General features: G+C 50.3%; 1 protein-coding gene across 6 annotated transcripts in view; it reads left to right on the top strand.

Annotated features, from left to right (window-relative positions):
* Lt (vacuolar protein sorting-associated protein light) overlaps nt 1–27,671 on the top strand; it is a 113,349-nt gene that overhangs the window by 51,061 nt on the left and 34,617 nt on the right. For 3 of the 6 annotated variants that reach the window (XM_077697748.1, XM_077697745.1, XM_077697746.1), the window contains 5 exons: nt 8,940–9,115; nt 17,094–17,289; nt 19,804–19,999; nt 25,991–26,131; nt 26,209–26,345. In XM_077697748.1, the coding sequence (XP_077553874.1) occupies nt 8,940–9,115; nt 17,094–17,289; nt 19,804–19,999; nt 25,991–26,131; nt 26,209–26,345 (846 nt within the window). Of the gene's footprint in view, nt 1–8,939; nt 9,116–17,093; nt 17,290–19,803; nt 20,000–25,990; nt 26,142–26,208; nt 26,346–27,671 lie in introns of all 6 variants that reach the window. The other 3 variants (XR_013322231.1, XM_077697747.1, XR_013322232.1) reach the window with 2 other exon arrangements.

Genomic DNA, 27,671 nt, shown 5'->3' with positions numbered 1-27,671 from the left:
CTGATTGGTGATAAATATGAGGCCATGGAGGTGGGGTACGAGAATGCGTAGCGCGCATATAATGTGCTACTTGCAGGAATATTTGCCGCTTCAATGTCAATTGACATTGAAGACCTGTTCTACTCTGTGCCCCATGACGAACTTTTCTGTGCCATTTGTGAACTTGTAGATGAAACGGGCGTGGTGAAATTTCAGAATGAGTGTGGTGTCAGTGTCGAAGCATTTCTTGAGCTGGTGGCTTTGTATCTCTCTTCAACAGTAGTTCAGTTTCGAGACCGCACTTGCATCCAAAAGAAAGGTATCTGCATTGGTTCTGCTGTGGCTCCTGTACTGTGCAAGATTTTTCTGTCGAAGTTTGATAAAAAAAACTCAGAGAGGTCACCGCTAATGATGCTAGAGTGCTCCGCATGTTTCGTTACGTTCATGATTTTTTTAGTTGTTTTGAAGCTTTTACCTTCTGAGTGGCTGGAACAGGTGGCTGAAGACATTTTAACGCATTTTAAGACGTGCTCAGGTTCTCTCAATTTTACCTTTGAACTGGCTGAGAACAAAATCCCACTTGAAGACGACGGCCATGTTTGCTGGATGTACTCTCCTAAAACTAAGAAGACGTTGCTCCCGTTCGAGTCAAGCCACTCTAAATTAGTAAAAAGCCACACTATGTTTGCGCAGCGTGTTAGCAAAAATCTGCGTCCACGCAATGCAGGAACGCCGTGAGCTCAGAGGCTCAGAGGCCAACTGCAGTGGGTTTCCCGCCTGCAGTGGTCACGTCTATCGCCGAGTCCCTCCACGTGGAGCTTAAGAGGCAAACTCCAGGGTCACAGGGGCCAGATGAAAAGAAGGAAAAATGAAAGGCTGAGGTAATGCCGTATGCACACAAGGTGTCGCACGGGGTTCAGGTGGTCTTTTCCGCTCCGTGTAAGCTCTCCAGACTGCACGTGTAAGACAAACCATGCCAAGAAATTCGTTAAGTCTATAAAGTTCCGCTGAGGTGTGGGAAGGTTTACATCGGCCACACCGGCCGATGTGTCAATGAGCGGCTGAGTTAGTTGTCAAGGAGCTGGACACCTTGCACATGCACTGTCGACAGTGCATGTGCGAACCATTATTTGATAGTGTAACGATCCTTGGAAAAGGCAGGACTAAGAATGAGAGGGAAATACTGGAGGCGATCTTCATAAGACAACAGCAGGAAGGCATCTGCATTAGCGCACCGTCCATCACCCTCAGGGATAAAGAAATTGACTTCCTTCAAACTTGAGTGGTGTTGATACGACAGTAGAGATAGTTAGTAACAATAGCATCTTCATTCGTTTCACACGCACGTGTTGGCGCATGTGTTGCCTTGGTTGTTCAGAGTGTGTCGATTTCTTCTATTAAATTTCAGTTGCTGGTCCAGCGTTGTGTTGTCTCGTCTCTCCTCGTGTTTTGCGTCCTTTTTCGCTGGTTTCTGTTCCTGTTCTGTTTCTGTTCTGTTCCATAATGTGACACATTATGGTACATGATCAAAGTCACACTTCACAAAAATTTTCACTACGCTAACACGCTTCCAGACTCAGAAATTTGATGTGATAGTTGGTTCCAATCCGTTATTGTGCGAGAAAAAAAAGAGTATTTGGAATTGTTACTTCGAGCAAACATAGGAGTGAAGTTTCGGGAATGATACCATCTTGTTGAATGTGAATATAATGGAGCAAGGATGTTTAATGGGTCTAGTACACTCTTTTTGCTGGATAGATAGAAAAGAAATTTAGTCTTGCTGTTTTCCTTCGACATTCTAAAGTTGGAATTTTGTTATCATTCATTAGTTCAGTTAGGGCATTGAACTGTCATAAGAGGTTCAAAATAAGACGGACGGCTAATCGCGGGATTTTCCCTCGATTGTTACCATCTTTTTTGGTATGTGCATCCCACACGTCTCATGGATATTCCAAACTAGACTGGATTATTGTATTGTGAGCGAGGAGTTTAGTGCTGGGGGGAGAACTCTGGAGTTTATGCCTTAGCATGCCTGACATGTGGATGAACAAACCTTTTCAATATGGGGGGACCTAGTTAGTTTGCTAGTGATTGTTACACCAAGATATTTATAACTGTCTGTTAGTAAAATGGAGGTTACTTTATACTGTACGGGTAAATAAATCACGGTTTCCTGTTAGCGGTGCGCATGAACACAGTTCTGTCAGGGTTTATATTCGTGCCCCAGCAGTCACACCACTTAGTTATGGCTTCGACAGATTGGTGCAGCATTGTCTGCTCATTTAAGGAGTTAATGGAACGGAATAAAAGAGACGGTAGATTTATATGCATTGTTTAACTGCAAGACAATTATTATAAATAAGAAAAAGTAGAGGCCCCAGGACACTTCCGTGGGGAGCACTGGAGTTAACAGGGAGAGGATTGGAATAAACACCATTTATGCCAACGAACTGCGTACGTGAACTTAAGTACGAAGCCAATCAAATTAAGCTTGTGAATTAGTTTGGAGTGCGGTATCGTATCAAATGCCTTGCTGAATTAAAGGAAAATTACATCGGTTTGGCCTGGTTCATCACGAACAGAGGAGAACGGATGGGCACAAGAAATGAATCGGGTAGTTGTCAAAAGGCCTTTACAAAAGCCGTGTTGGAATGGCAATGGAACACTTCGCGGGTCTGAAAAAATTGATCATGTTTTTCATATGATGTGTTCCTTCAGTTTACAACACATGCTCCTAAAGCGGGATTCACACGACGGAGAAGCCCTCTCTTTTTGGCCCGCGGGACCCGCTCACGTGACCGGTTTTAGCCCGCGGTGGCTCCGCGAAAGAAAATGCCTCCGCATGTTTTCGCTCGACGACGATGGTCCTCGGTGGGGAATGGAACCTGTTCCTCGGCGCTGTCATCTGCTAGTCACTCCGCGTAGCTCCGCATGTGTGGATGCGCCGCCAAGCCGGACAATCCGTCGTGTGAATCCCGCTTAAGGGACATCAATCTGTAGTTGGTTATGAGGAGATTGTTTCTGTTTTTAAGTAATTGCGATGCGCCAGTCTGCGGGTATACGCAATGCGGGTATACGCAATGCGGGTATACGCAACCTGTATACGCAATGCCTAATGACCGCAATGGTACCGGAATCTTGGAAGAACGCGAACATCATCCTAATTCATAAGAAAGGCGACATGAAGGACTTGAAAAATTACAGGCCGATCAGCTTACTGTCAGTCGTCTACAAGGTATTTACCAAGGTAATCGCTAACCGAATCTCTGCAACCTTAGATTTCAGTCAACCTAAAGAACAAGCAGGGTTCCGTAAAGGTTATTCAACAATGGACCATATTCACACGATCAATCAGGTGATAGAGAAGTGCGCTGAGTATACTGAACCCCTATATATAGCCTTCATAGATTATGAGAAAGCATTTGACTCGGTCGAAACCCTAGCAGTCATTCAGGCATTACGGAACCAGGGGGTAGATGAGCATTATGTAAGAATACTAGAGGATATCTACAGTGGGTCTACAGCTACCATCATCCTCCATAGGGAGAGCAGTAAAATACCTATAAGGAAGGGTGTCAAACAAGGAGACACAATCTCTCCAATGTTATTCACAGCATGCTTACAAGAAGTATTCAGAACGTTGGATTGGGAACAGGTGGGAGTAAGGGTTAATGGAGAATACCTCAGTAACCTCAGATTTGCTGACGACGTTGCGTTGCTAAGTAACTCGGGGGACGAATTGCAAAGCATGCTTTCCGCACTGGGCGAACAGAGTAGAACCGTGGGCCTGAAAATTAATATGCAGAAAACTAAAGTAATGATCAATAACCTCGGGACAGCACAGCAGTTTGAGATAGGTGGCGAGGCAGTGGAAGTGGTAAGCGAATATATCTACTTAGGCCAAGTTGTGACCCCAGATCCCAACCATGAGGCAGAGATAATTAGAAGGATCAGAATGGGGTGGGGTGCATATGGCAGACATTCTCAGATAATGAATAGCAGCCTACCATTGTCGCTGAAGAAGAAAGTGTATGACAGCTGCATCTTACCGGTACTCACTTACGGGGCAGAAACTTGGAGGCTCACTAAGAGGGTTCAACTTAAATTGAGAACGACTCAGCGGGCAATGGAGTGGAAAATGATAGGTGTAACATTAAGGGACAAGAAGAGAGCGGAGTGGGTCAGAGAGCAAACTGGTGTTAAAGACATATTAGTAGAAATTAAGAAGAAGAAATGGACGTGGGCAGGGCATGTAACCCGAAGGCAAGATAACCGCTGGTCATTAAGGGTAACAGAGTGGATCCCTAGAGAAGGCAAGCGTTGCAGGGGGCGGCAGAAAGTTAGATGGGCAGATGAGATCAAGAAGTTTGCGGGGATAAATTGGTCACAGTTGGCACAGGACCGAGGTAATTGGAGAATAATGGGAGAGGCCTTTGCCCTGCAGTGGGCGTAGATAGGCTGGTGATGATGATGATGATGATGAGTCTGCGGGTACAGTGCCTTGTGATAAGGATAAGCGAAATATTGTAACAAGAAGGCAGGAAAGTGATTCAGCGTAGCGACGTAAGAATACATTTGGTATGTTGTCTGGATCACAAGAAGATTTTGTTTGAATGTTTAGAAGCATAGAAAAGATACCCTCGAATGTTATGAAGTCAGGATCGATTTCGGCGCACTGCTACTGGCATTATCAGACACACATGAGTTTGAAAAAAGGAAGGGAAAGTACTGGTTGAACTCTGTCGCTATTTCTTGCTCATCTTGAATCATTAAATCGCTGGGCAAAAGGCAGTCTGCATTTTTTTATTAGCCTTTATGTGGTGCCAAAACTTGGCTGGATCACTCTTAATAAGGAATTGCGGTAACTTTACTAGATACAAAAAAATACCGTACTTTTTCTGAAAGGGTTTCTTTCAATTTTTGAAGCGAGAAACCTTGTGACTTGTGTGTGAAGCGACAAACCTTGTGTGAAGCGAGAAACCTTGTAAACGTGTGACCTTCTCGTGCGCTTACTGTATTTTCCGGTCTATAAGTCGCACCTTTGTATAAGTCGCACCTCCCTCAAAACGAGTTTTTTCGGGGAAAAAAAACGTAGATAAGTCGCCCCGGTGTATAAGGCACACCGGTGTAAAAGACGCACTTTTTAATCAGGTAAATTCACAGAGGATCAGTTTGTTAGAAAATGCAGCGAAGGTACATGGTTGCAGCGGCTGCCACCTCCCAACGCATCCTCCGGTAAGCAGTACTAGACACGTGCATATACCGTCCAAAGTCTAGAGAGTACTACATTCTCAAAAATGGTTTAATGATACACACAGATGGCATGTACTTACAGGCGGCGTTTCGGCAAAACCAGCGAAGCCTTCTTCCTCAGACTCGCTAACAATAATTAAGCAACTTCAAATGGGAGTTCCGCCAGCGCATCGTTGTCGGTGTCCGACTCACTGGTGTCTTCTTCGCCAACATCATCACCACTCGCGGACGGGATCAGTCCAGCCTTTATGAACCCAGCTACAACTGCTTTTGTATAAATGGTGTCCCAAGAGTCGGAGACCCATTTTAGAGCACTGCACGGGACTGATTTTAAGGCCCGAGCCCAGCCCGAGCCCACTTTGTGGAGCCCGAGCTCGACCCGGGCCCGGCCCGGGCCCGTCGTCTCAAGCCCAGGCCCGGCCCGGGCCCTTCGTCTCAATCCCAGGCCCGGCCTGGGCCCGTCGTCTCAAGCCCACGCCCAGCCCGGGCACGGTCTTTTTTTTTTGAGCCTAGGGAGGGCTCGCATGTGTGTGACCAGGCCTGGTCTTAGCGTCGAAGAAAATTTGTTTATTATATTTGGTCGAGTGTCTTCGTAGCGGGAAATCAGACGGAGCATCTAGTCTGTACAAGCACGGCCTGAATTGTAACGCAAAAAATAAGGGTTTAAAAGTACACATAGCTTAGCTCACACCGTCTGCAGTTCACGCCACATGGGCGTAATAATAGCTCGTATTCTTACACTAGAGACACCATCACCTTTCATGACCAGACTCTTGGCAACTTCATGGGGTTGTTTGGGTCACAAGTTGGTATTAATGAAATTTTTGCTCTCCATTTGAATCCACGAATATGTGCGTGCGTTGAAATATTTTCCCTGGAGTGGTTGTTAAGCGGTGGCGCTTCTCTAGCACGCGAGTTTGATTTCCAGCCATGGCAACCGCATTTAGATTGGTTCGACATCTAAAAAAAATTTCCCCGCATTTCCCCGAGGGGAAGAATGTGAAAGTGCGAATGCACGAGTTGAATTTGCGCGGTTCGGTAATGTTCGCGAAAGAGAGATCACACGCACACACACAACTACAAAGAAAGAAAGATGCATTTATTCACAGACACCTATTTGTGTTGTCGTTGTACTTGATTGCTAGGGCGGATCTCAGCTTTCAAATTTCGTGTCAGTACTCCTTTAAGTGGGTGCATTAGCCCTTCTCACGCCCGATTCCTGGCCAATCCCCCACGTGGGTATGTGCCATGTCAGCGGCCAGGCAGCGCGCGCCCATCTCCCCCTGTTGCCAAGGAAGACGAGGAGATTCCTGGCCAATCCCCCACGTGGGTATGTGCCATGTCAGCGGCCAGGCAGCGCGCGCCCATCTCCCCCCGTTGCCAAGGGAGACGAGGAGCACGCGCACCCGCAGCTGTTGCTATGTGGACGGACGGCGGTCGCCGGAATTCAGGGTCGCTTATAAAGTGCATTCGCACTTAATACACGTACATAGACATAGATGCACAGCTCCAGGGTGGCTTAATTAATTCCTTCCCCGCTAGGGCATTCCTTGTAACCGTATCTTTGATATCTTATACACCAAAATATAAAATCTTGATGCAGTAGATGAAATGTCATTAAAGTTGCAGTATAGTGACTATCAGAGCTAGCAAAACACATTTTTAAAACAATGTGTACAACTAACATCAAAAAGCGCGTAAAAGTATACTCAGAATATTCAATTTTATGCTCTTTTCTACACTTCACGTCGGAACTATTAACCACCGGGCCTACGAATTCATGCCCGAGCCCGGCCCGGGCCCGCCGATAATTGACTTCGGGCCCGGGCTTTCGGGACGGCCTGGGCCCGTGCAGTGCTCTAACCCATTTGGCCACATCTTCAAACGTCGCGCGCGCCATGTGTCCTGTCTTTGAAAATCAGCGCAATGAAGGTGTCACGGCGGACGGAAGTGACGCGAACGGAAGCAGCCCGAAAATTGAAACTTATCAGCAAGCTGTCATTTTAAAAATTAGCAGCACATTTACCTCCTTCAGAGTAACACTCTCTGTATTATTTATAGGCTGCGTTTTGTTTTTGCAACCCAACTTGATGTTACTTTCAATTTATTCAGAACTGTAACTGCACATGGCTAGCGTGGCAGAAGGTGGTGCGCGGTTGTCGCAGGCCATTATATATCATGATGTTTTTGACAAGCAAAAGCCGTTAATTGTATGTTTTAACATCCCAAAGCTATGAGAAATGCCGTATCGGTGGGTTTCGGATTCGTTTAGACCATAGAGCTGTGTCTCTTAACGTGCGCTGACACCACGCAGCACACAGGCACGTTTTTGAGCGCAGACCACGCGTGGCCGCCACGAACTGGATTTATTCTATACATAAGTCGCACCGGTGGATAAGATGCACCAACGAAAATTTACGGAAAAAAACGCGACTTTTACACCGGGAAATACGGTAATTTTCCGCACTATATCAGGGGTGAGACAGCTGCGCATATTGCGCAGTTTTGATACAAATTTGTTTTCCTGCGCCAGGCTGATCGAAACGCTTGAAAATTTCGAAAATTGCGCCAAACTGCTCCAGAACAGTCTGAGAGCCAGAGATTTTAACACTCCCGTCAGTTTCATTGAGGAAAAATGCTTCCTGGCGGCATACTTTTCCAGCATCTCCAATGTGATGCTGTTTCAATAAAAAACCCGCATAGAATTGTCCCCGAGATAGTTTTTTCGAGAGTCGCAATGTCGGGTTGCACGTGTTATATTCTGTGAGTTTTTGGAGTTTGGAGGCCGCTTGTCATTTCTTAATAGGTACGGAACCACTTCAGGCCGCTTGTTATTTCTTATACGAAAGCGCAGGATGCGCAGGATACGAAAGGACGAAAGCGCAGCTAAGAAATGACAAGCGGCCTGAAGTGGTTGCGTACCTACACAAGGTGTCGCATAACCTAAAAAAGGTCGCGATGAGGTACGATGTCCCTGTCCTTTTTTCTGCTCCGAGCAAGCTTGGCCAACTTTGCTCTCGCATTGCTATTACTGGCAAAAAGAGAGCCTGCGGAAAACGACATGAGAGGCCGTTCGTTGATTGCGCTGTAGGGGTGGTTTACGAAATCCCCCTCACCTGTGGAATGTCCTACATCGGCCAAACTGGGAGATGTCTGAACGACCACCTAAGGGAGCATGCGCAAAATTTAAGATCTAATAATGGTGCATATTTAACAGCGCATTGTGATTCCTGCACAAAGCCACGATTTTCTGAGACAAAGATGCTGGGAAAGAGCAGATATCAGAAGGCCCGAGAATTGCCCGAGGCGCATCTTATCAGATTGAAGGGAAGTGACTGCGTCAGTGACACTTGGGTGGTATTGTTCAAAGCCGAGGGGCGGTTTTTAGGTAAATTCTTCCGTTCGCTGTGGGCATCTCTATTGTGCATGTCGGGGTGTGGTCGTTGCTATTAAACTGTTGGAAGTGTAGCGCCTGTCCGTGTCTTCTTCCTCGTGTGTTGTGTATTTGCGCCACTCAGTATGTTTGCAAATCAAGGTTCTCCTGCTCCAAAAGCAAGATTTTGCTGCTCCCAAAAATGCTGTCTCACCCCTGCTCTATGGATAATCTCCCTCGCTATCCAGCGGTTTCTGGAGGGCTGTTTCTCAGTTGGGTTTGGGCTGCAAGTTTGGAGGCAGTTGACCTGAAGCGGGGCTGTGGCTGTCGGCAGGGCCTGGTGCGGCTGCTGGACGAGTGGGAGCCCTCGGTGTACAGCGTGCCGACGCTGGTGAACGCCGTGCGGGAGCGGCTGAGCTACGACGCGGCCAGCGTGCCCCTGCTGCGGGCGCTCGCCCGCCTCTACTCCTTCGAGGGCAAGCACGACCTGGCCATCGCCATCTACCTCAGGTGAGGGACAGAGGGAAAGGAAAGGGAAAGCAGCAGCTGGCGGTGGTAGTGTGGGCCCAGGGGTGGCACCCCGAGTGCCACGAAATGATAAATATGGTGGCACTAGCGCGTCCGTGAGGTGCACTCGGACAGACGTTGCTGCTGCTGCTGCTGCTGGGCAAGTGAGGCATCTGTTTAAGTGCAGTTTGCTGGTCAGGAGTTGCACAAAGAACTGGTCGCTAGAAGTGGACATTGTGGGCTAACGTGCGGGATAGCAGGGGACCCCGGCAGGCTTCGCTGGAGAAAGTGCTACGCACCGTACGCGAGCCCCTGCTGCGGAGTCCAAAGACCCACGCACGGGTCCGGCTGCTCACATGCGGTTGACAGGCTCCGGCAATCCCAAGAGAGGCTTTATGGCCTGGCAGATACAGGGCATGCACCAGGGCACAGTGGCTCCGTTGGCTCGACTCGGTCCTCGATGTCCGTCATCACAGCCGCGGGAGCGGGAAAGGCACCCCTTGCGACCGGTCACGACTAGCAGAGTCCTGGCAGAACCCGCCGGTCAGCCAAGACATGAGAGAAGGCGACCAACTGGTCCACTGCCCTCCGCACACGTGCGCGGTGAGCTGGTTCGGCACATCGCATGAAATCATGACTGACGCGACGCGCCGGCTGGCCACAGTGGCGGCTCCCAGGTGTCCCGCAACATGCGCAGTGCGTCTGTTATTTGTGGCCAAAAACAGCAAGACTGGGACCTACTAGAAAAAATCTTTTACAAATATCATGATGCTGCTGCTTTCTATTGTACTAGTAATACTTTTATTGAAGGAAAATGTGTGAGGGGCTCAAATGCTATGTTTGGCCATTTAAGAAACAACGGAATCTCGTTGATGCGACTGCGTGCTTGTCAGGTTCGGTGGACAATAATACATAGAAGAGGAAGCTGTGAAAACGAGACTAGTTTATGATGTTATACCCAAAACCCCAAAGGAAATACATAGCGAAGTAGGGAAACCAAAGAATGGTGGGGAACTTCTAAACACTGGGGAACGGCAACAAAGTGGTATAGAACATGGTAATAAGTTCAAGCATACGGGGAACAGTCAAAGTCCGGTAATGACGGGCGAGGGCAAAGCACGGTACTGAAAAGTCCACAACACGTGTCCGCTGCTGAACGGAGTTGCCCTACCTCTCGTTGCGGAGGCGCCGTCGTGATGCTTCGGTGTTGAAAGGTCGAGGTGGCGTGTCAATGCTGGGGTGGTGGCGCGCGCACTGAGCTCCCGTTGCACCGTTGTGGGGAACGCAGCTCTCTTGGGGCGTCGCGGTCTCCTGCCGACGCACGGCGAGACGACCTTCTTGCGGTGGTGAAGTTCTGGGGGTTGCAGTTGAGGAGGACCGCTTGGGGCACGACACGGGTCCGGTCGCCCGACCGCCGCGCATCCCTGTCTCGCTCCACATTCCAGCCTCCCTGTGCTCTCTCTCGGTGTTCTCCCTCGGCCGCTTCTCCCGCCAGCTGCTCTCGCTGGCCGCGTCCCATTGGCTGGTCGCCGGCGCAAGCTCGTGCCGGGGTCGCGAGCCTTCGGCGCCGTAGCCGGTTTCGATGACCTTCGAGCCGCGTGCCTTGCGTCTTCTTTGTTTTCGTCTTCTTTCACTCATGACAATGCTATGTTTTCTGGCTTAGTATGTTTTCTTTTCATTCTCAGCCGACTTTTTCGTGCGTTTAATACCATGACATTTTTGCCGAAAATTCGATAATACGACCGCGAAAGTGACCAAAATTTCTCGAAATCTTGCGTTTACTCATGCTATGCTTGCTTCAACTGTGTTCCAGCAAGCCCCAATCTGCACGTTGCAGCGCCACTGTGTGGCGAAAGCATCACCGCCACGCATGGCCACTCCGTCCAATGTCAGGGGTGCACCAGGCAATGCACTGCGCCATCTAGTGAAACGTATCGCTCTTGGCAGGTGCTAGAACTGCTGTGCTCAGCACGCAGGCAGAAACCTGAAATCACCATCTGTTGGGTCCCCGGTCGCTGCGGCGGGGCCAGGAATGAGCCAGCTGGCAGGAATGCCGCCGCAGCCGCTGCTTGTCGGAGCGACCTGGGTGCTGAATGCGCCCCGCACAAGGATCCCAAATCGCCCGTACGAAGGAGGCTGCGCGAACAATGGCACCAAGACCGGGACGGGCAGACGGCCAACCGAGGGGGATTGATCTCCGATCAGCGGGACAGCATCGCAGGGGTGGACTGTGCATAGGCCATACCCGTGCTAATTGCGGCCAGTCACTCGAGGACTAGTGGAATGCAGACTGCTTGAACCACAAAGAAAACGCCGCTTTCCAGAATTGTACACACGCATGGTACCTCAACACCCATTGCTCTTTTTATCGGACGAGCCATTTTTTTCTATTAAACGTGTTTTTCAAGTACCCGTCAGATGCAGATTTTCTAAGGTGTGTGTCATATCGCCCGTGAGCTCCATCACCATCTCGCGCTTCAGCCTGGAAAAGACGGTGGCCTGGCGCGTGTGCAAAAAAATCATCTCATTGTGACATTTCATTTTGCTCGGCCCACTAACGTTGTTCTTTTTTTTTACGTAAACTTTAAATATCTGCTATTACACATTGGGTACTTGACATTTCCACCTGAACAATCCTGGCGCTCCTTGGCCTTGATGCCCGTGCGACCAGAAAACCTAACGTCCTCCTGTTCCCGACCTGTGTTCTTTATCCTCTTTGTGCCCTTCTCCCCCGGTCGCCTGGTTGTCGTTACCGTGCGCAGTGGGGCTGCCAGGCCTGTGGTGGGGGCGGCGTGTCGAGGCAACACAGCAAGTGGGAGTGGCACTGGGCACGCCAGCTCGGTCAGCCAGCTCGAAAGAAGCGGCCAGTGTTCGGCCATGGTGCGAAGCGGGAAGGCGTCCTGCTTGCACGGTGCTAGCAACCTGTGCGTGAAAGTTCTCGGGGGGCAACCGCAGCCTCGGGTGGGGCAGGCTGCCCCTTGACGACAAACCCCACGGATAGCGCAGTGAAGCCCAGGTTTGAGGAAAAGAGTGCCGTCGTGCAGAATGGGAAGCCCAGCCAGGCTGCTGCTGGAATTATGATATCTGCAGAGCATGTGTGGATGAATGTTTTTAGTGCATCAATTTTGCCCAGCATACTGCGAAAGTTCGCACTTACTATTGAAATAGTTTCTGGTCTTGTTGGTTTGCAGCCATCGCTTTCCAGGTGTCATTTCGCTCTTTCTGGGCTTTCTGCTAAGACTGACGTTATACGCACGACGTCGTGCAGTCTGGCGGAAGCCATTATACGCACGACGCGACTGACGCGCCAATGCGGCAGCCACAACAACCAGTGGCGCGCCGTTGCACCGACCGTCCGAATCAACGGTCCGAATCGCCCGGGGAGGGCGTGTATCTTGGAATTGCGACGCAGCCGTTTCCGGACCAGATGATTGAAATGAGAACCGCAATAACGCTCCTCAAAATGGTTTTTCGTCACAATTCGCGCCTCGTATGGCAATAAAAAGGAAGCATAGCTGATGTTATGGATGCAAAGCAAGACATAGAACCGGAGAAAGCTTTTTTTTTTTTTTTTACCTACTATTGCTCTTAACAGTGAACATGCAGTATGCCACATTACACCCTTACCACCGATTAGAAATTTCGGGCGCCTAAAGAGCGTTCAGCTGTATTAAAAAAAAAAAAAAACCTAGGTTATATTTTCACGTATTTTTTATCCCGGCTTACGTACTATTAACCATGTGCATAGCCAACGCAGTTCAGATGCGCGCAAGTTGCGATCGCATCAAACCCACCATGGATGGCGATGTGCTTATCTAGCCTTCCAATTAATGCTGTTGGATGTAAGCATTTTTTTAGAATCCTATTTTTAGAATTAACCCGTTTATTGAGGGTTACGTTGACTGATAGCCTAAACCAGTGGTTCTCAAATTGGGGCCGCAAAGCATTTGAAGGGTCCGCGAAGCCTCCCTGGAAACTCACCCCGCAATGTGAGGCGTTTGAAGGAACAAAATCTGTAGCTCGTCATTTTTATCTACGATTGGGATTATCTTTGCTCGATGCTTCTGATGGCACTTCTCTATTTCCTGAACAAGTTGTTCAGCTTCGTCTCGGCCATGACGATTTGGCTTCAAATTGTGCAGATCCTGTGTTGTTACCACCTTTCCTGTTAAATTCCAGGAATAAGGGACATGCATGTATGAATAGCATGCACTGACGAAACAGAAAAAAACAATGCGGAAGTCATAATTGACCGGTTCGTAAGACAAAAGAAGACGAGAGGTGCAAAAATTGAGGGAAAGAATGCCTCGCAAAAAGGAAAAAAATACATGTCCTTACCAGTCTTTTCTGCCAGCTTCCCAGCCACGACATTGGGCAACACGTTGAGGTCAAGCAGGGGAACGACATATTCCTTTTCATCGTGTGCAAGTCGGCGGTTTTCCGGATACACCTGGAAGATTTCTTTGCTAACTTCGTGGTTGTGGTTGCAGTCGACCTTTGTTATTTCCAACTGCTGGCTATTCCGACGTGCTGCGATGACCACGGTAGCGGGACACCCTTGCTTCATGGTCCTGCGCAAATTTTTTTCCCCTACGTAACCACTGCATATGTACCGTAAAGTTCAGAAAGAACGCCCACCCAAAGTACAGACTAAGTGAAAAATACGGGATGGGCGAACTTTCCGGTCAGGTGACGGTAACCCACGAAGTTGGGGCATGGTTGCAGTGCGCAAGTCAAAGATAGATGCATTGCAACTCACCTTTGCTGAGGTCGTACGCCAGTAGCAGTGCACCTCCGTTCCCCGGCGTGTTTACACACATATGTAGCGTTCGCGTACTTCAGCTTCTTTTCCAGTTTTTGGAGTCCCACACTGAGCCGCGAATTCACGACGTATATTGTTTTCGTAGCTTTCGCTACGAAGAGTACATTGTTCTGCAACTGAAACTCTCGGAAAGCGCGATCGAAATCAACAAAGGTATTGAATCGTGTCCCAACTTCGAATGCCATGCCAAGGAGCTTGGAGAACCCGCCAACGGCGCAGTGAAGTAGCGGAGCTTGGAGAAAACGCGCCAACGGCACAGTCGGCACACTGAAGTAGCGGAGCTTGGAGAACCCGCCAACCCCTTAGAACGGCGAGGGCACAGTCGGCACAGTGAAGTAGCGAGGGCACTTTCAGTTTTCACGAACTGCCGCATTGGAACTAAATCGTCGCCAAGGAGCTTGGAGAACCAGCCAACACCTTACAAGTTACAACGGCAAGGGCACAGTGGGCGCCAACGGTCGGCGCAGGGAAGTAGCGAGGGCGCGTTCAGTTTTCAGCAACTGCCGCATTGGCGCGTCAGTCGCGTCGTGTGTATAATGGCTTCCGCCAGACTGCACGACGTCGTGCGTATAACGTCAGTCTTCTGCTAATGCTTGCGGGTTACTTGCAGATACCTGGATGATACTGTCTGTGTGGGAATCGTAGCGGTAATCACAGCCCTTGAGTTCAAGGGTTCCAACACCAATCTTGTGGCGCTCGCCTACATCGCGGGTAATAATGGCAAACTCGCGCAGCTTGCAGCGTGCCAACTGTATTTTGGGGCGAGAAATCCTCCTCCAACCACACTTTTGGTTTCTCAAGATCTTTTAACTTGTAAGCGTTTGATAAAGCTTCGGCCTTAGATTTGAAGTCTTGAAACTTCAGGATTATCGGTCGTTCGAAGTTGGCCCGTTTTCTTCCTAGGCGATGGGCTCGCTCTATGTTCCCTACTTTGATCTCGAGGTGGTGGGACAAGAATGCCTTTGCAATTTTTTCTGATTCAGCATAGGCCTCTTTCGACTTTTCGGGGATGCCTTTTACAATCGAGTTATTTCGTCGCATGCGATTATTCATGTCATCAACGACGTCTGCAAGGTCCTCGGTGGTTTTGGCAATAGTCATTTTCACTTCTTTTACCGATTCGTTGACAGCGTCAAATTTGTCTTTGATAAGGGTACGCCGCCAATGCTGAGACCAATTGAATTCATTTGCTCTTTTAAGTTCGTAATGGCCCGCTTTATCTCATTGAGCGAACTGGTTGTTTGCTCGTGGAACTCTTTCATCAGTGTAAGGTCGTCGTCAATCTTCGGTCCGGGATTTAGCTCAACGTCGCCTGCGCAAACCAGGAGCAGTGCAAGACGTGTTGATAGTACCAAAACTGAAGACCTGGGGCAAATCGCACAGATGAGGGCTGATGCTGCGCTAAATCTCTCTATAGCGTCTCTGAGGTTTACGACAGGCGGCAAATCTGTACAAGCACACGTCTATACCCATGACAAAAAAGACTAAAACCCGAAAGACCAATGTGGGGACTTGCTGGCCAGTGGCAGTAAAAAGCACAACATAACGAGACGGACACGTCTGCCTGCCTACAGCAGAAAGTTGCAGAATTGAGCATGTGCAGCTCGTGGCCGAGGATGTCCGGGCTTTAAGTGGGTTTTGGTGGCGCTGGGGTCGGGTCTGACATCAGGGAGAAGTCAGGAGCTTCCTCGCTGTCCGCTGCAATCTTCTTGATAAGGTGCGGGCCACGAGGCGCTGTTCGTGATGACCAGGAGGCAATCAGCGAAAAGCAGGAAGCCGGAACAGAGGATGACAGAAAGTTGCGGAATTTAGCATGTGCAGCTCGTGGCCGCAAATCCCCGCAAATGCTATAAATGTTGCTCCATAAAAGTGAGTTGCTGGCAGAGGATGCACACTTTCGTCCTTTTTTTAACCCTTTTTGCATAATGTGATTTTCCTGCGGTGTTTTATTTTCTGGTTCCCACGAAAAACATAGAGATTTTACTGTACACCACTGCTGTCATCTGCCACATGTGTGTGTGTGCGCGTCTTCCAGATACGGGGCCGTCCTTTGCCCCGTGTTTCTGTCCAAGTGTCGGTGACAAGTTTCCCACAAACGGGGCTGCATCTGAACTCGAGAGAGAGATGGGGAAATGGGACCTTCTTCAACACGAGCATGAGAAAACAGTGGACGGTCATGTGGGTTCCACCGGAAAGGCAGCATTGAGAAAGGGTGAACTTTGCACGTGTGCGAGGTGCCCACAAAGGAAAGTCACAATTAGTGCGTCATCTGGCGCGCTTTTGTGGATGGAACGTGCCTTTGCTGTACAGAGCTGAAACCCCAGCTAGGCATCCCCAGTACAGTACTCCACTAGAGGCTCACAGTGTCCAGGTTTGCCTCAGCGATTTCGAAAAGGCAGGCCCCAAAGGGCCAAGACGAACTAGGGGCTTTCATAGAAGGGGCTCAGGCAGTGCAAGACGGGAGAGGCCCTTGTCTGGTGGTGAAGATGGGCAGGTAGCCCTGCATGCAACGTGCAACGTGCCGAGCGAGGCAGGCCTATGCGAGGGCTCGATGGCTAGTCTCGGGGGCCTCTGTCCAGCGTGCCATGGGCTGCAGGCGGGCCGGCACAGGACGGCCATGCACTTGTGGCCAGCCCCACCCTGGGCGCTTGCATATACCAGCAGTGGCCCTTTCTCGCATGTTCGGGACGGTCTTGGGGACTGAAGGAATGCCACTGCTGGGTTGATATGGTGAAAGCTTGTCGATGCAGCCCCCGTTAATTGGAAATCTGGATAATTCCTTCTCCCCCCCTCGTACATTGCCCTGTGGCCGCGCGTGAGCCGCTTGACTCGGACCAATGCCTGCACAAATCCCCTTTGGGGCGGGGACGATGCGAGCGTCCATCGCAGCCAGTGACCAGCCGGCCAAACACCGACAGGCGAGAAGCGGAGCGGGTTCTTTTTCTCCGGGGGTTTTGTCACGAGGTGTTTGCTGTGCGTGTCCTGTTGGCGGTGTCAGTTTGCGAAGGGTGGTAGCGGCCAAACGTGCACAGTGTGCAGCGAAGGACTTGGCGGCCACAGTCCAAGTTCTAAAGCTGGAGACGCACGCCCACAGGGGAAGGGCCGCACCCCCGGTGGGTGGTTGTGTTGCAGCAGAGGCTCTCCCCCCCGGTGGTGCAGGATCCGTGCCGGGGACGAGGTGTTCTCGCTGGTGCGCGTGCACGGGCTGTACGGCGTGATGCGGGACCAGCTGGCCCAGCTCATCGAGCTGGACCAGGAGCAGGCCGTGCGGCTGCTGGTGGCCTGCGCCGACCACCTGCCCCCCGCCACGGTCGTCCAGCGGCTGCGTCAGCACCAGCCGCAGGCCCTCTACCAGGTGGGGCCCTGCTGCGCACGCCCTGTCGGGGGGCACGGCCCGAGGGGTACGCTCGCAAGTTAGGGGGCCAGCCCCGCTGAACCACGACTGCACGCACACTGGGTGGCCCCTGCCAAGCTGTTCCTCTGTTCCCGTGGCTCGTGAGCCTTGGTCCCCCATTTATATCTACTCAGCGCAATCTCACAGTTTTTTTCCAGAGAAATTGAGGCGGAATTGCACAGTGCACAGGGCAAAATTCCGAGGGAACCTCTTAATTAAGGGGGACGTGGCTTTCAAGTTCTGAAAAATGGCCACAACATTGTTCTTTTTGAAAGACACGTATTCGGCTTCTATGTTTTCTTTTCTGTGTGTCTGCAATGTTTCTCCGCCAAAAGCAGTCCTAAAGTGGCATAAAAAAGATACTTTTGCCAGCCACGGTAGCAAAATATCTGCACAAAAGGTTCACTGCTCTTCTTACAAATACTTAGGCATCAATCTAACACCCAATCTTTCATGGTCGGCACACATTACTGTTATTTGCGCGAAAGCCTGAAAAACATTAGGTTATCTCCGTCGAAATGTACGAAACTCTCCAACAAGCATCTGTAAACTGGCCTATTTCACCCTAGCTGGAATTTGCATCTTCAATCTGGTCCCCTTACCGAGATTACCTAATCACAATGATAAGAGTCCATACAAAACAGAGCAGCCCATTTATATCTCACAGTTATAGCACTCATTGCAGCGTAACGGCATTAGAACAAGAACATTCAATTTCGCCATTGCCCGTTCGCCGCTCAGTTGCACCGTTATGTTTGCTACATCAATATATTCACAGCACAAGACTGTCTACGCTACCCCTAACAGCACCATTGCGCATGTCCAGACGCCTGCACAATCACCTTAGCTTCACTGGCATCTACGGCAGAACGAAGGCATTCAACTTATCAGCGCTTCCTATGGCCATATCATTGTGGAACGATCTTCCCCACTGCATCGCCTGCATCACCGATCCATTTTGCATCGCACTAATGTCGCTTTAGCTTCACTGATGTTTGCAGCTGTGCCAACTTGCCTAGTTTCACGCTTCTCTTTGGTTCTCTTTAGTTTTTGTTGTACTCACCGTGGTCCTGCAACTCATGTAGGTACGTTCCTTCGTACGACTGGCAGTATGTGTTTTTGGATAATGCGTGTGTATGTTGTACACCTGGGCCTTCCGATTTTTTTTACTGTGCTTTACCTCTGATGTACCTAAGTAATTGTTCTCAAATTTTTTGCCGCTCAGTCGCACTGCCGTTGCTCCTTACTGGATATTCTATACCGTGGCCTTGCGAATGTTTTTGCTGTGTTTCTTTCGTGTACCCTGAATTTCTTGTTATCCAGGCTTTCTGCATTTCGGCAAACCTTCGCGTTATTACACTTGTTTGAGTGTCAGTGTTTTGTCACGATATTGCGTTGCTTTCTGTTGTGTATTCCTTGTTGTTGGTGGCCACCCTGTTGCTGTTTGAAGATTGCACCCCCCTTGCTCAGTGCTCTCATTCTCAGGTATCATAAATAAACAAATAAAAGGGCGGAAAAAAACGGCAATCTGTCACTTTTTGTGGGCCGCTCAAGCTCAGTACAAGGCGAACGGAAAGACAATTTCATAAATAAAAAAGTTTTCAGAATATTACTTTGAAATTTTTATGGTGTTATCACAAAGGCATTTCCAATTTTCATCAAAATCCTCAAAGAAATAAAAAAGTTGATTTCGAAAGCCTTATATAACGGAAAAGTGCAGTCAAAATGGCTGCGTGTTGGAATCCGTGAGGTGGGTGCAGCAGGTGGGAGATCAGGTTTGAACAAAACTTGCCTTTGCAACAGACGTGCACATTCATTGTGCTCATTCAGAGTCCCAATCCAGACTGTCGTGACGCACTGCCTCGTTGGATGGTGCTCCCCGAGCAGGTCGCCCTCTGTGGCGTTGAGCAACCCCTGCCTTCGTGAAGCTCTTAACGATCCCGCATGCAGTTCGGCAGCGCCGCTTCAGTGCATGGAAACGGGCCGGTCTTGTGCCCGTGCAAGGCTTGCTCGTAGCCGTCCACTTGTGCCTTAGGTGTTGGGGAGAATTGTCAAGTCCCGCCCTCCCTCGCTTCGGAGCACGCTGGAAGGCCCTCACCCGGGAGGCCCGTGCACGCTGGCCAATGGCTACGGGGCGATGTGACTGCCAAAGCAAGATGGTTGCGGTGGTGGCCGTCAGCGCTGTCACAGTGCGCAGCATGGTTTGCACACCATTGAATGCCTGCAGGGCGTGGCAGAGAAGGCCCCGATCAGTGGGCGTGCGAGGGGAGCAGACAGAGTGAACCTTTTCGTTGCTGCACTCGGGGCTGTGGTCGCTGTGCGAGTGGTGGTCACGGTACACAGGCCGGCCGTGTGGGTGGCAGCAGTGGCTTGCACGGCCAGTTCCCTCGATGGCGGCACCCGTCCGTGCCTGGCGAGTGGAGGGGCTGTCCTCAGTGCCCGTTGTTGTGCCCTGTGCCCCCCCCCTGGTCGCAGTACCTGGACGCCCTGTTCGAGAGCGGCCCGTCCAAGTGCGAGGGGCAGCACATGGAGCTGGCGCGGCTGTACGCCCAGTTTGCCCCCGAGAAGCTGCTGCCCCTGCTGCGCCTGTCGCACAGCTATCCGCTCGAGGAGGCCCTGCGGCTGTGCCAGGGACACAAGGCGCTCGTGCCCGAGACCGTCTTCCTGCTCAGTGGGTACCCGCACTGCTGCTGCTGCTGGGCGGGGGGGCTGCTGGACACCGCACACCAGGTGGTTGAGAGGGTGCGAGCTGGGTGCCAGGCGGCCACATTCTTCTTTCTCCCCAGTGGAGACTGCATTTGAAGTTGTGCACCTTCTTTTTTTTTTCTTTTTTGCAAAGACGCCACTTTTCATTTTCTAGCAGCAGCGCTCGTCACCAACGGACCGATGCCACAAATGGAAGTGGAGACGGCCTAGCCCCTCCAAACTTAACTTTGGAACCAAAACCGCACTCACACGTGGAAACGCACGGTAACTTGCGGTGCGGGCGGGGAAAAAAGGCTGCGGGTGGACTAGCTGGTGACTGCCAGCAAGCGGAGTCGCCACTAGTGACGGGATAGTGCTCATCATCGTCATCATTGTGACGGATTTCGTGTTTCATTGCTGTTGGCTCCTTACGGTGGTGCTAGTATTCGCTAAATCAGTTCATTTTTCCGGTAGATTTTTGAGTAAAAGTGCAAAAAACAGTGACTGATCAGCTTCGTTGTATCAAAACTAACCAGGGGCGGTATTCTCGAGTCTTTTGGCGAGCCCTGATTGGCTAAAAGCAAACAACCGGAAGTGACGTGACACAAGCGCAGCAAACCTACTGCCAACGCCCACTGCGTAACCGGAAGTGCGTCACGATGAAAGGGACACAAAAGGGACAGTTACGAGAATACCGGCCCAGCATGACGTAGAGCTTGCCAACACATGGGCTTCAATGGGGAATTGAAAAACTTCAGTTGGTTGCATCCAGGTTTAACTCTGCTTATCTACCGTATCGGGACACAGTCGTCGTGCCATCACAAAAAAGAGCTGCCAGAATGATCACTTTTTCGTATTGTATGCAGCACTGCACCCCAATCTTTAAAAAGCTAGGCATGAGGCCGTTCTCACTTGCGAGACTGCCTGTGTTGCCTTCGAAATACTGAGGAGTAACAACCCTCTATCAAATGAGTCATTTACGGGCACGGTTTGGGAAACCAGGCACCAAGCAAACAGAAACCTCAACGTTCCACCTGTGAACAATTTATACGGTAAACTCGCAGTAAACTTCATTGCAGTGAAAATATGGAATCACCTCCCTACTGTAAAGCAGAGCAATTATTTCTGTTTTGTGTTAAAAACAGCACGTTGGGGAAAATGAGCCACACCTATTGTATAACCTACCAATCGTCACCTGTCAACATTTCAGCCTGTTTCTTTTAATGTCAACTTAGTAAATGTGACACATCACGTAGATTGTGTGTGGACCAAATTGTTTTCCACCTTTTGTGGTGCGCATTTATGTCCTATAACCTGGGTCTGTGTTTGTGTATCCACCCACTACTAGTGGCTTTGCCAAGGGCCCAGCTGTTTTTGACACCAATATTTTCTCTGTACGAGTGCGTGAAGTGAAATAACTAAATTGAAATCATGGGGGGCAGCATTTGTTGCATGTGCAGTCAAAGGCGCTGCATACAAAGTAGTTGTGGGCCAAACATGTGCATGCGAAAAGCCGTCGCCACTTCCCAGAGATGCCGCTGAATCCCCAGCCGGTGGGTGCTCATCGGTGGATGTGTGCAAGCTTTGGTGCCAGTGCGATCGAGTGGCGCTGGGAACAGAGAAGGGCGCAGTTGAATTTCAAGCCCACAATACTTGTTGAAGAAACCAAGTGGTCTCTCTAATGGTGCAGTGGAAGTGCACAATGATGGTGACAGTTGAGGGCAGCTGCTCATGTTTTTTAGCATCCTCCCGGCCGCGCGATTAGCACAGGGAGATGCTGGAACTAGAGCTTTCAGCGGTCCTTTAGCATCGCTCCCTTTGTTGCACCGAACAGCAAAAGTTCGAGTCCAGGATACAAATCGATGCTGCTGCACTGGAGTAGTCCGTCCTTCTGCTTCCAGCTATGCTTCCAGCGTCAGTGGCACAGCCGTCGTAAGCGTTGGTCATCCTCGATAACGACGTAGAGATTCATGCGGAAGCGTATTGGTGATTGCGCATCGGACAGCCTGCCGTCTGTTGGAGAAATTACTGTGCTGGCTGGGTCCTTCTGTTCGGGTGTTCATCGCACCCCTTTCCGTTCTCGCTTTTTCGATCAGCCCCCGGTGGGGCAACCTTATCTCTGGTAGTTGCGTATGCACAGAGGGGGGCTCCTGTGTTTGAACGTCGGCACCTTCACGTTTCCACCTTCTGCCCTGGCCAGTCAGATCGTTTTCAAACCTTTGCTGCAGCAAAGGCAACACCTATCCGGCGTCTTCATGGGCGAGCCAGAGTTTCTTTTGTGGTGTGGATAACCCTGCTGTGCTTCTTCGTTCACCTGTGGGGGCCTTCATCAGGTTGTCTCTTTCGTGTGCACTGATCTTTTTTTCTTCCCAGTGCAGCCTTGCACACAGGACGGCCCTGCAGGCTCTTGCACAGCGAGCCTGATATTTCTCCACTCCTGTTGCCGGTAATCGAAAGCTTCCACCGTTGGAGTGGCAGTCATCTGAGCGTGCAACAGGAACGGCTGCCTCCACTTGGTTATTTGATGGATTAATCCATCAGCTTGTTCCCTGACTTCTGGCTCATGATGATGTGCAGGGTGCGCGAGGTATTTGAGGACGCTATTCCTTATCGCCAAAGACACCAGCAGGCTCATCATATATATCTAGGCGTATGGCTTCTCGTTCATCAAACCCTTATGCTGCATACTGCACAGTTTGTTCAGAGATGGAAGTGTACTTGTACACTTGTACAAGTGTACAAGTGTACAGGAAGTGTACAAACTTTGAAAATATTACTTTGAAAATGGGGGCGCGAAGCGGAATATAAACTGCCATCCACGCTGCTTGTGAAAGCGTCCATCAACAAATACTGCGGTGATAAGCCTAAACATCTCTGGTGCGGCTAGCCGGCTCGGAGCGCTTCGAATCTCTTGCCATTAGGTGCATGTCTTCCCATTGGTGCAAGTTGTCAGGCTCCTCCCACTGCCACGCGAAGAAGCCACTGCGAGCGCGGCGGCACCAGCATGAAAAAACGCACGCGCAACGCCAGTGTGCACGATTCGTGTGCGAAAACGAGCCATGCGGTTCACGATTAATAGAAACAACTTGCCGCGCGCGGACGGGGAGTCGGTCGTTATCTTCCGAGGTGCATCAAACAAGGACAGTTGTGGTTATCGCGTATCGCGTATGGGTGCCTATTTTTTTCTTCTGTGTCGAAGTTAGAGGAGAGCAAGGGGTGTGCGCTGTGTCGGACGGCCGATTTCATCATTTCTCTTTTCTTTTGCTACCTTAAAACGATGCCCTAGCTGCACCGGTCGATCAGCAGACCCGCCGAAAAGCCGCACTATAAACGGTATTGTGCTTCGGCCAACCACGTCTTACAGGAGCCATGAAGAGAAAATACAACTTCGTTTATTTTGAAAGAACTACGATTCAGTATCTCACTCAGCTTCATTACAGCCACAAAAGATGTTTTTTTTATAGAAAAAAAGCAAGAAGTACTTAAAAATTTTCAAATTTCGCGCCACAGTGACGTATTATGAGCAAGAATGACGTCATACGGGCCAACAATAAAACATAATTTTCAGTGCGTTAACTGCTTGTTAGCATTAAAGTGATGCGGTCAAATGGAACTAGAGGCCCCATTACAGACGTCCAGTCATGTGTCGTTGCGACAGGTCAGTTAGGCGGCCGCCAATCGCACAAACAAGGTTATGTGACGTCATAGAAATTTGCGGGAAATCGGCTAGGGGGTCGCGACTGCTTCACACATTTTCTTTAATATCTCTGTTATTTGTTCGAAGATTGCAATGATATTGGTATCATTGTTATCGGGACTAAGCTGTCTTTCTAATAAACCCAACTTGTATTTTGTCTTCATGGCTCCTTTAAAGGAGCACTGACACCAATTTTCGGCGTTAATATTATTGTACAGTTCGCTTCCCTTCACTCAACAGAATACCCTGGCTGAAATATGAGAGGCCTGCGACGCAAAGGACATAGTTCAATTGGATCTCATTTATCGCGCCGATGGAGCAGCGTGCGGAGCGGCACTCAGCAAATGGACATCACTCAGCGTGACATCACTCCAGGAGAAGAAAAAGAAGTGACGCGACAGCGCTCGCCAAAAACTCGTGACGTCACTTCACGCGCGCGGCAACACGAGCGGCGAGCTGGCGCAACACCCTCTCAAGCGGGCGCCGGTGACGTCCGCACAAAGCGTCACCGTGAGGTCAGCCTGGATTTTGTCATATGCGCCATTTGGGATGAAAGCGCGGGAATTTGAAAGAAACGGTTTTCAGGCCGTTCAATGTAATTAACTATCGCGCGCTGAAGAAGAAGAAGAAATTTATTTGCCGTAAAAATATTTACATAACAAAATATACAGAAGGAGGTCCCAGAGCACGAGCCTGGAGGGGGACCTCCTATTACAGATAGAAAATAAAAAGTTCAATTCTGCAGCAAAGTCAGCAGTGAAAAGAAGATATAATGTGTTAGTGCGAAATACAACTCAAAGAGCTTTTTATGGATGTTATATATGCACTGAGCGAAATTTAACAAAGATCGTTGAAAACAATGTCGCAACAATAGTAAAGTATTTACTAGTAATAGTAATAGGAGTATTTTAAGTGCTGTTTCAGGTTCGCCAGACCATTAAGCATCGATAAAAGCAATAAAAGTGTGACATAATATTTTCGTGTCAGTGCTCCTTTAAACGGTATGCTTATGCATTGAGTTATATGGGAGGCAGATCGGTGGTCACAAAAACTCGCGTTATATCTGGTCCCGCACTATGAGCGGTTACATTATAAATGGTCTACACTGTATATACAGTCGTACACCACACGTCTCTCTACACGTCATCACTACACAGCGGAGCGGCAACAATCTTATCGTAGCCCACTCCCCCCCAAGAAGCGAAGGCAGCTGCGTATCAGCGCAACGTACTGGTGGTGGTAACCTTCGTGCGGCGCGCTTGTTCGGAAAGGGAAAGAGCTATCAGCACAACGTTCTAAAGCGTGAACCGCATGGAGCGACTTCTTCTTGCGAAAGCGTGCAGGGCACGCCGGCGCGGATACAACTGGCGTGGTGTGTGCGGCGCAGTAAGAAGCGCCAGCATGGTGTCGGCACTGGCTGCGAAGTGGTGCAGGAGAGGCCGCTTCTAACTGCTGGCTAAAATGCCGCACGAGCCGCAAGCGAAGATGCTCACGCAAGAAAAGAGCTGAATATCTGAGCAAAAAGTGGAACAAAAACTGCAGTCCACATTGCTTGTGAAAGCACCCATCAAGAAATACCGCGGTGGTAAGCCTAAACATCTCTGGCGCGGCCAGCCAGCTGCTCAGATTGCTTCGAATTTCCCGCCATTAAGTGCGCGTTTCCCCATTGGTGCAAGTCGTCGGGCTCCTCCCACTACCACGCGAAGAAGCCACCGCGAGCGCAGAATCGTCGACGCGAGCGTGAAAAAAAAACGCACAAGCAACGCCGACGTGCATGAATCGCGCAAAAACGGGCCATGCGGTTCACGATTAATAGAAACAACTTGCCCCGCACGGACGGTGATGGGGGTCGCTATCTTCCGTGGTGCATCAATCAAGGCCAGTTTTGGTTACCACGTGTGCACGAACGAACGAGTGCCTATTATTCTCTTGTGTTGGAGTTACAGGAGAACAAGGGGTGTGCGCTGTGTCGGACGGCCTATTTCGTCCTTTTTTTCTTCTGCTATGCTGCCCCAAACGATACCCCAGCTGCGCCGGTCGATCAGCAGTCCCACTAGAAAACCGCACTATAAACGGTGTTGTGCTTCGGGCAACCGCATCCTGAGCGGTATGCTTATGCATTGGGTTCTGTGGGAAGCAAACCGGTGGTCACCAAAGCCCGCGTCCCGCACTGTAAGTGGTCACGTTGTCAGTGGTGTGCGCTGTACTTGCTGCTTGGTGGTTGCCCTTGCTTTGGCCGAGCTCGATGGTGCGTTGAAGTGCCTGCGGGTGCCGGTGCAGAGCGCATGGGCAACACCCGGGAGGCCCTGCAGCAGATCATGGAGCGCCTGCAGGACATCCAGCAGGCCATCGCCTTCTGCAAGGAGCAGGACGACGCCGAGCTCTGGGAGGACCTCATCGAGCACTCGCTGGACAAGCCCCGTGCGTGGTGGTATCGCCCTCCCTCACGTGCCCCCGCCCCGCCCTCCCTCACGTGCCCCCTCCCTCCGTGCGTGCAGCGTTCATCACGACCCTGCTGCACAAGATTGGGGCGCACGTGAACCCGATCCTGCTGATCGTGCGCATCCCCAACGGGCTGGACATCCCCCGGCTCAGGGACTCCCTGGTCAAGATCATCCGCGACTACAACCTCCAGGTGGGCCTCTTCTTCCCCAACTGACCACGTCTGGGCACCATCTCAGAAAGTGGTGATCACTGGAGCTGTAGTTTATATTTCCTATGTCAGACTACTCCGCCATCCCTGTGGAGCTCAGTATACCCGGGTTCGACTGTATTTACATTCGTTGCAGAACTAGTACACAAAGCCATCTGTCCCGATCCTGAACTCTGAAACTGCCCGAGTGACCCCTGCTGAACCTGGGGCACAAACAGCGCCTCGCAGCTCCTAGGCGAGCACTTTGCAGCCATGAACAGTACCCTTCCTCATTGGAAGCATGTGGCGAGCGTGAAGCAGGAGCGACATGGTGCAGAAGCAAGTCTGGCGATAGGGTTACCAGGGACGAGCCTGCGCTATGCCGCGTAAGGGAATCATCCTGCTACAGCACCACAGTCGGGGAATACAATGATGCACTCCTTCAGAAGTCTGCGGCGAACATCAAGAATACCGTCTTCACTCTCATGATGAACCCACTCGCGTATTGAACCCTCCCCCCCACTTTTCTTGAGAATTTGCGTTTTTGGCACTTCGAATAGAAAAGGCTGCGGGAGTATGTTTTTATCTCAGCATGGTTGCTCATGCCTTAGACCATGGTTTCTCAAAGTGGGTTCCGCGGAACCTAGGGGTTCCGCAGGCCCCTCCTCAGGGTTCCGCGAGCCACTGATAAATTTTCCCTGGTTCCGCAGTCGCAAAGTCTTATATGGTGAACTTGGGGTGCGATCGAGAACCTCCATTACTCACGCCCGAGTGTCAGTAAGCACATCTCGGCGCATAACAGAAACGCGCGAGCTGCGCACTAAATCTCGCCAGCAGCTTGTAGCCAGCCAGACTCCGAAAACGGGCCACGTGGTTAAACTATTGCACTTGAATCTCGGTCTTATATTACCCCCTGCGCATTTCTCCTGTTGGGAGATAGGTGCCGCTAGCGTACGCATTCGCGCAAAGTCGACGGGAAAAAAAAAAAACGACACCCTTGCTTGCTTTTGAATTTATTGCACGTTAATGTAGCAGCATGAACGAAATGAAAAATGGTGGGAGGGGGGGGTTCCTTGGCACTCAACGGAACTTAGCAGGGTTCCCTGGGACCAACATGCTTGAGAACCCCTGCCTTAGACGATTGCAGTAACTTGATATCACGCTACAGTACATGCAGAAACGCTAAAGACGCATTCTAACAAAAAGAAATCTCAACGGTAGCTGGAGACGTGAGCGCAAATGCCGTGGCTCACAATTTAAAATTGTGCGCTTGCAGAGCGCCACCGGCTGAACGTAAGCAAACCTTCTTGTGCCATATAAACGTTGCAG

Source organism: Haemaphysalis longicornis, unplaced genomic scaffold (assembly GCF_048455015.1).
Source record: "Haemaphysalis longicornis isolate Haplotype H1 unplaced genomic scaffold, Haemaphysalis longicornis Haplotype H1 scaffold_2, whole genome shotgun sequence".
Lineage (NCBI taxonomy): Eukaryota > Metazoa > Arthropoda > Arachnida > Ixodida > Ixodidae > Haemaphysalis > Haemaphysalis longicornis.
Note: the sequence above shows the minus strand (reverse complement) of the source record. Positions and strands in the feature narration are given on the sequence as shown.